The 9,539-nt window shown below is 32.2% G+C and overlaps 1 protein-coding gene across 35 annotated transcripts in view; it reads right to left on the reverse strand.

Annotated features, from left to right (window-relative positions):
* LOC124951526 (ankyrin-3-like) overlaps nt 1–9,539 on the reverse strand; it is a 66,811-nt gene that overhangs the window by 29,642 nt on the left and 27,630 nt on the right. For 30 of the 35 annotated variants that reach the window (XR_007101940.1, XR_007101857.1, XR_007101823.1 and 27 more), the window contains 7 exons: nt 5,449–5,577; nt 5,229–5,334; nt 3,883–3,960; nt 1,122–1,346; nt 857–1,017; nt 570–781; nt 188–392 (listed from right to left, as the gene is read on the reverse strand). Coding sequence is in view for 29 of the 35 variants with exons in the window: in XM_047502407.1 (XP_047358363.1) it covers nt 188–392; nt 570–781; nt 857–1,017; nt 1,122–1,346; nt 3,883–3,960; nt 5,229–5,334; nt 5,449–5,577 (1,116 nt within the window). In the remaining 6 variants the exon portion in view is untranslated. Of the gene's footprint in view, nt 1–187; nt 393–569; nt 782–856; nt 1,018–1,121; nt 1,415–2,520; nt 2,539–3,882; nt 3,961–5,228; nt 5,335–5,448; nt 5,578–6,609; nt 6,629–7,938; nt 8,717–9,539 lie in introns of those variants that run through there. The other 5 variants (XM_047501961.1, XM_047502053.1, XM_047500530.1 and 2 more) reach the window with 5 other exon arrangements.

The raw sequence follows: 9,539 nt of genomic DNA on the forward strand, positions 1-9,539 counted from the left end.
ACCGACGTTATCATCATGCCTAACTAAACTACAAGTCGATTACTCGAATGCTTAAAAAATCTGACAAGATATATATTTATGACACCCAAATTGATTGCGACATAACGATTTTCAGCAATTTATCGGTAAGAGATTTTCCAGTAAGACGGTACGCTGCTCTACAATATTACGTGCAAGCATATATTACCAGTTATGCTGCACAGGAGCCTTAAAGTCGGTGCATCCCCCGAGTACTGGTTAATCATGCCTTTATTAGCTGCTTGTGGTACCGGTATAGTCAAAGTTATGGGCTTATGGAACTTTCGCCGTCGTGGTTCTACCGTAACTATGGGCGATACTGCGACTCGATTACCTAGTAGTTTTGCTACTAATTCAGCTGGTATAGGATGGGCCTAAACATAAATTCAAATGTCAATACATCGTCACTTAAATAAGGAATATTCATTATTTTCTACGTCGATGTATCATTTTTTTAATTAATGCGATTTCTTGAAGTATAACGATTACTACATTGCAAATCAACTTCATAATGGCGAAAACAATTTTCCAAATAACATTTGAAATCTTACCTGTAAGCCAACCCTAATCTTTTTGGTCAAAGCTGCAGGTGGGAAGACAGCTTGAACCTGAGGAACGGCTGATGAAGATACAGTACCACCTTCCGGTCCAACTGCATGTACTTCTTGCCTTATGCGAGAGACAACCGCAAAATAATGGGGAAAATCTGCGGTAAGTATCCTTACGATGCGTGACGTTTGGAGATCTTCTAGCTGGCTTAATTCTAAGAAAAGGTAGAATATAAAAGAAAAGATATTAAAACAATCAATGAAGAACCAAGCCTAAAAAAGAAATATACCTTCTCCTTCAAAGCTCTCATTAAGAACATCCTGTACAGCTTCCTCGCTAGCCTCCAGGGTGTGTTCGCGCCAAGTTTCTCCATTATCGGAACGTAAGATAACTATTTCTCGTTCCTTTCCTCTTAATGATGCAAAATGTGGCACCTCTATGATAACGGGTCTGGATTTAAAAAAAATAAATGGATGATAGATTAAAATTTGTATCGAACTAAAAATATAATAGATACGATGGAGATATAATGTTAATTTTGTTTTATAACGTACCCTAAAAATTTAGCACCGACTGGTCCAAGTTCCAAAATACGACTAGCTAAAGCCTCGCCTTCCATTAAAGGAGGCGGATTGGTCAATTTATCTCTCCTTAGGTACCTGCAAGTTACTCGCATCGGCATCGCCGCTTTACGAGGAGGCACGATAACCCGAACTCCACTGTGTCTACATCCCCGCATCGCACCACCCCGTGCGTCGACCAGGAAAGAAACCAGGAAGCTATTGTAGTAGATTGATTTTAGAAAACTCATATTGATAATTCTCTTTGAACGACTTGCCGTAGAATACTATACATCGATATAATATACAAATCTTTAATAAGAATAATAAATAAATAATTTTCTGGATAAACATATGAAACCACAATCGATGTTTCGTTCATTCCTATTATCCTGAAGAAACATTAAATTTCAAGTTTAATTCCATCGGACATGGAAATCTTGATAATAAAACTTATTTAATTAAGATCGGTTAATTTCTTTTTCCAATACGATATTCATTACCTTATAATTAATTATATCATAGCCAAATCGCATTGTACGCTAAGCGTGTAGTAATGTGAAAGATTTAATATGCATCGCCAGAGTGATATAGTAATATTATGAAACGCAAAGCAAAAACGAGTCAATCTCAAGAGAATAGATTAGAAATGCGATATGTTTGATATTGTAAAGATTTGATATAATAAATATGTATATGTATGTGCTTTTCGAATTTAATACGAATAACAAATCAGACAAAATTTAAATGAATCTCTGTATTTATCATATGTATTGATCTTTTTACGAATGTTTCTTTGAAAGAGTTTTATTCTGATCGATAAAATGAATATTAAATAAGACATATAATAATAACGACAAGGATAAGCTATACGAAAAGCTAAGCACTATAACTTTTATTTTTTTTTTTTGCTTTTTTTTTAACAAATGAAGCTGCAAGCTAAACAAAATGTCACACCAATGTGAACTATATGAAAACATTGATAAGGTAAATTGTTAAAAATATAAAAGAGTATCAATTGAAAATTCATTCCAACAATTTTTATATACGAATGACTAATGATACTAGAGAAGAAAGATCATTTGATTGAATTTGTATGATATACGTTAGCTGTAGGCAACGTTTTTACAGCGAATACATAAACCGATAAAATAGAATTCTAATAAAACTTTTTTAATAAGTATTTTACACAAACGATCGACATCGTTTCGTAATTTCTCTTTTGGTATGTGTTCGCTGCTAGACGAACTATGTTTATCTAAAATGTCACTAAAAATCTTCGACTACAGGGGTAATGTGCAGCAGGAATGAAAGTGTTGAACGCATGAAAGTACAATTCAGGAGTATAACATCTAATAGCAGAAGCTAATAGATTCAAGTGAAGATCACTTACTTTCTCCATTGTGGGATTCTGCGAGTAGCGCAAATAAAATAACAGAGGATCGGAAACAAAATAAAAAACGCGTTAGTATTCATTCGTTCTATAAATATGACGATGAATAAAAAAAAAAGAGAGAGATAGAGAAAGAGAGAAAGAGAGAGATGAGATCATGATTATTATATTCTGCCACAACTTTACAGATTTTCGAACGTTTTAATATATCAGCGGATAGTTAATAAATCATTTAAATATTCCTTAAAATATTCTCAATTAATAATCGCTGATCACTTCGAAAACCCGTAATAATCACACGCAAACCATTTGTATATTGTACACATTGCGGAAGGGAGAAATAACAATAATAATTATGTATTATAGTAGAGACGCGTGAAGTAACACATCACTCACACTATGCGGAAAATAGACATACATTGGGACTGCAACGTAAGAGGAACAATTTCGAAATCTGCCTGATGATATGCTGTTAATTGAAATCATTCATAAAAATACATATATATATATATATGTGTGTGTGTATATATATATATGTATATTTGTGTATATATATATATTGTATTATATATATATATTTATATATATACACACAAATTTATACGCATATAAATTTACATTTATATATTATTTATAATATATAAATTTTTATGTGAATAGTATATCCAAATTTACGACAAGAATATATAAACATTTTCTATCGAAAATGAAATTATATTAATCCCTAAATAATGTATATAAAATATTTTTTTTCTATTTTATTATCATCATCATCATCATCATCATCATCATCATTATCATTATTACTATTATTATTATTATTAGCAGCATAAAAGACGACAGATCCCGTTTATGCGCATAACATAGCTGAACAAAAAATAATTTTACTAATATATATCTGCACGAACAACAGCCACTTTAAAGATTAATATTCCGTAATTTTTCTTTTCTTTAGAATTCACGACGGATGAACGATTCTTCTTTTTGTAATAATCAAGAGATAACTTAGCCACAGTAATTTATGTAATCGGTCGCGGTAAAAATGATTTGCTATGTGCAAAAGGTTATGTGAAAAATACATTTTTTATTATTCATATCATTTCTGACGTTAAAACGAAAACATTCTCTATGACCTTAATCTAACTTAAGCACATTGCGTACTATTTTCATTGATAATTTCAATCGATATAAATATGTGCTTAATTTAACGGGTATAAAAAAATGTTATATATTCTATCATAGAGAATGCCATTAAAATATTTACGATATATGCACGTGTAATCTCTGATAGAAAAAAATAAGAAAAAATTGTGTATTACATCAAGCACGTGAGTTGTATATAATAAAAACGGAATGGTATACCTGTCCCTCCACATTCCTTGTCCTTTTGACACAGTACCGAGTACAGCCAGCGATGTAATTAGGAACTCTATAGAGGCACTAATCTCGGAAGAAAACCGTGTATGATTATCGACAATTGTTTTATTTCATGCACATGCTTAATGTTCTGTTTGTAATCGTGCAGTTCACGTTTTGTTCTTAGAACCTTTTGTAATTGATGCAATAATGCCAAATGTCTTTCTCGAAACTCATAAAATTGTGCTTCATAATATACTCGAAACAATCACACTCAACATTTTGGAAATAAATAGAATTATATGACGTAAGTTCTTCCTCAGACATAAACCTATATTAGAGATTCAATCGGTGCGTATTAGTTAAAACGATATATATATATATATATATATATATATATATATATATGATACTAAACGAAATTATTATCGTGTTATCGAAAAGAATCGTTCATCACAAAATTATGAACATTTCATGCTAAATTGCTACATCGTTTAACAATGCTACGGGCAAGACAAGCGGCAAAATAAAAACACGTATGAATGCAAAGGTGTAAACGGAACAACTGGCTTTCATTTAACTAACTAACGAATTGCATTAAAGTATCGATGAATCGCGATGTTTTATACATAGAAGAAGTGATATGATATATGCAAGGATATAATGAATATTTTCTTTTTAACGTATTATACGCGTTGTTTTTTTTTCCTTATATATTTTTTGAATCTCGAAATATTCATCAATTAATTTAATCAATCAATTAATTTATTCTGATACGATTAGTTCAACTTCGTAACATGATCTCTCATGTGTCTAATAAATGTCTATAAACATCGATAATATCGCCAGTTATAGCTTAAGAGAGAAATTAGAAGTAAACTAGAAGATAAATTACATAGCAACCAATAATTTGAGGATTAGTTAGAGCAGGATACTTTCATCAACACACACCGTATCACACTATAATACACAACATTATTGTTTCTTTATAATCAACACTATACCATTACGGCACGAGAGTACGCTAATATACGAGATGCAGTATTTTATGCATGTTTCTGGCATCGATATAAATATTTTTAATTTTTATCGCCCAAGAATTTGCCAACGGTACTTAATCGCTGTGTGTACAAAGTTTTTATAAATACACACGCGCTTCTCAAGTCTTTATTTCTATATATACTTTCATAACTTATTTGTTATAGTCAATACTTAAATTTATTTTTTTTATATGATCGAATAATATGTAACTACTAATAATAACACAGCTTATTGAAATTTGTCGTAATTTTAATGAATTAGCTAATTCTCATTATAAAGTATATAACGAAATAATATAAATCGATACATACCCAACATGAACTGGATGCCTATTGATATCTATATTGTCCGGCTTGAGAATTGCGGCATTTGAACGTTGACAATTTTCCTTGGTGATCATTTCTGTTATTGTAGGAGCTAGAAAGATGTAAACAAGAGGAAATAGAAATGCTATTTGCGATAATAATCGTAATAATATTTCTCGTTGTTGAACGACTTTAAAAGGTAAAAGAAAATTATCTTTTAGCATACCTCCAGCATGTCGATTATCTCTCTCATCATCCGTCACATTGACACGCATGGAATCGTCTCCCATAGATTTCATATCGTCAACAGTCATGTAACGGTATTGATGTTGGTCGCTGAGCATTGGATCTTCACCTATAGAAACGAACAATAACATCTTTATTATGGATTACGCTATACTTGTCAAAATGTTCTACGTTAGAATGAATAAAAAATGATAGATTATAAATATCGTATGAGTAATACGACGTCACGATAACATAATAAAGTCGTATGCACTAATATAAAATGTATGGACATGATTATGCCTGCAAAGGAAATAAATATCATTGCCAATAAAATCATTAGGAATAAGCCAGAAAAAGCGAGATCAGAATTGTAGCGTTCGAAGAACTTTCCAAGTGACTAATTTTTTTCTATCATATTTTTTTTTAACAAAGAAAAGAACACGTCGAGTTCTCCTTCTTCTTCTTTTTCTTTCTTATCTCCGTTTGTTTAATTTTGTAACTGTTTACTCTAAGTATATTGATCAAATCTCTGTCGCTTAAGATAGAAAACAATGAAGTACATCATACTTCTGTAGTTCGCCGAAATTATCTATCGTCGAATCGTTAAATAAAAGACAGTCATTATGAGTGGAAACTCATTTTTCACACGAATGATGTAAAATCTTCCTGCATTTGCAATTGCATATTATCAAATATTCTTGAAAGAATATAGGCCACAATTATTCAATAGATGGACAACCCACAAATTCACCGCCCACATCTAATATTATCGGCATAAAAGCAAATTATTCTTCGCACTTGTGTATGTTAAAGCATGTAAGATGTAGTAATATCTAAAAATAAAGACAAACAACATTATGCTGAGTTAATCGAGCATATGAAAAGACCTTGAACCGTCGATGCTACGCGATGATTGCTGTCAAATAATCTCATTTTTCTTTGTCTTTTTTTCCCCGTCCTTTTTTCGTACAATCGCTACGTAATTTTGAAACGATATATACTTAATGAATAGAACGATATTAGTTCGAATTTTCTTTGGAAAAGCTTTCGGGTAACTGTTGCGGAACTAGCTCGAAATCTGAAGTCGTCCACACATTTAGATATGTTTAACTTTATGAACGATATGAACATAACCGTAACATAGAAACGCTAATTTTACCATCGTTCAAGGACACGTGCTATTGAAACGGTCCTGTTCTAAGACGATTCTATCTACAAAACAGCCAATCTTATAGCCAGTGACCTATATCTTCTGGAGAGTTCGCGCGCTAATCATCTCTAGGAAGATCAGCTATGTAATCGTATCAAATCTCGTTGAATAAGGATGATCTGAAGCGTCATAGACGAAAATAGTCTAATAATAATCTACGAAAAGAGTATATTATTTATAGATTATGTTATATTATATTATATTATATTATATTATATTATATTATATTATATTATTATATTAGATTATATTATTATAGTTTTTAATAATACGTTTAGTGTCATCAAATCTTGTTATTGATTTGGAAAAAAAAATTAAAAGTCACGGTTGGATGAATTTCACATTCGTATTCTTAGTCATTGTCGTATGTAATATTTCTTATGTCATTTTGATACAACCGTCTGTTTCATCGTTATGTCGTATTCACGTAACATACTGCATATTTCTCTTCCTATAAACTTAATTAGATATAATAACTTCTTGTCACTTTTCTGAATGCATATACGCGCTATTCATATACTTGTATTATTACCAATGTGACTATATTATATCTTCTTTACTTATTCTACTTATTTATTTTGTGGTAAACAAAAAAATATATACAAGTAAAAATACGTATACATTTGTATCGTCATGGATGTCGATAAAAACCATTTCTATCGTCATTAATGTTCGTAAAACCACTAGAGGATTTAGTCGATATAGCAAAATAGCAACTATTTGATACTATAACGTAATTCGTAGTAGGAGGTGGTCATGGCTTAATATAAAACGAATTGTTTGTGTCTGAAAGATTGGTGCTATAGTTTGTCCTTGTCTTGCGCTTACGTTTATATTTGCAATGCAGAACGCATGTCTGCGCCATTGTTATAGTATACTTCCGTTGTATATATATATATATATATACACACCCAGAAGGATTATTTAAATTTTATTAATGAGCGCAAGCCTTTAAAACAAAGTCACATTGGTTCCATATCCATTTATATTATGTAATATACAAAAAACGATTTTCGATATGCATTTAACCATATCGAAATATATCGAAATATATAACCATATCGAAAAAAAACAAGTGAAAGAAACGCATACTTCCTTTCGATCGTTGAATGAACGTTAAATATGAATGGCGCGAAAGTTTTGAAATTTTGAAGAACATATACGTGTTAATTCATCGTGAATGATTAAGAAAAGCATAATGACAAACGTGCGTATGATGACCGTGCATAAAATAATGTGCATGGAACGAAATAACACCCAGGATAATTGTATATTTACATATTATGTCGCTGTTCCTGCTGCGTGCACACCCGCAGCATGTCATCCCTTTTGATTCTTTTCTCTTTGCCTTTCCCTTTGCCATTTCGAACGAAAGAACGATGTTGACGTTTAAGAAAACGAAATTAAGAAAATAAAAAAGAAAACAGTAGGAAAACTAGAAATAACGAGGAGCGTCGCTTATATTGTCTTGTGCTTTGGTAATAAGTGAACTGGTGCACTGTTACGAGGTAACATACAGTGCACAATAAGTACTCTGTACAGTCAACGCCATATACGATGGTATAGAGACAATTTAGAGGCGGTACGAGTTACGTGTGCCTCATAATTATTACATCACTGATTATTCGCAATTGTGCGTAGTATCCCTTTGATCCGTAGATAGAATGATCATTGTCGATCTTTTTACGATCGTTTGAGCATCCTAGTTGTATTATTTTTTTTATCACCGAATATTTTGATAAGACAATTTTTGCGAGGAAGACGATATCGTTGAAACGAATTAAATTATTCGTATGATCACCTTGTCGTTTAGAATTTTAAAAGAATCTTGATCTCCTTAGAACGATATTTTCGAATTGAATTTCTGTTTATTTCTTTATCTCTTGACAAATCAGATATGCCTCGTCCAACAGAATAAAATGTTGGAACTGTAAAATCGATGAAATCTTTTCACCGTAGAAAATACATTTGGAACGCTTTCTCTTTGACACACTTCCGATACAACGTTTGCATCCGCGGGGGTCAGGAACAGCGACTGTTTTGAGATTAATACAAGTTCGACGTAAGACTACCGCTAGAAACGTGACCTCATTCCATGAATCATCAATTTTATAATAGTCACTGCCTTCGAGTTTTCCCGCCAATTTATTTACACGCCGCGAGGTATCGCCGTTGCCTGTTCACCGCTCATCGTTGAAACAACAATCGTAATTTCTACTCTTTAACTCACATTTTCTCGAGATCTATTACTTACATCTACAGCGGCAAGATAAGGAAGATTTCGTGAAAAATGCGCGCCGTTCCTAACAAAAATCATACGTGTGTACGTACGTATGTATGATAGGTACATTTGTTTCGTGTTTATTGATTGAATAATTTAAGATCGATCAATTCGAAATAAATATCTAATGAGATATGGATATAATTACAATTATTACAAGATATATTGGCGCCTGACAAGAGTCCCTATCCGAAAAATCCCGATCGGACGCAAGTCTTACTTCGCAAACGTCAGTGACGGATATAAACTGGAAATATAAATTACGAAAGATAATCACTTGATGGGTTGAAATAAAAAAAAAAAAGGAAAAGAAAGAAAAAAATCAACCGGCGCCGTATTGATGTTATATAAATTCGAGTGATATTTCCGTCTTGGATCGCGTTTGGCAATCGGCCAAAAGACGACGAGGGTTAAACTGACTACTGCACCGATGAGTAGCAAACTCTCAACGAAACGCATGTCGTGTCTGCTGCACGTTGCATAACAGGTAGCCGAAGTAGAGTGCATATCATAGACCATAGCGTATGAGTACGACGATGATGACAATGAAATGTCAAAACCGAGTAACGAGCAAGCTAATCTACGTCTATTCCTACCA

The sequence above is a fragment of the Vespa velutina genome, chromosome 1, assembly GCF_912470025.1.
Source record: "Vespa velutina chromosome 1, iVesVel2.1, whole genome shotgun sequence".
Lineage (NCBI taxonomy): Eukaryota > Metazoa > Arthropoda > Insecta > Hymenoptera > Vespidae > Vespa > Vespa velutina.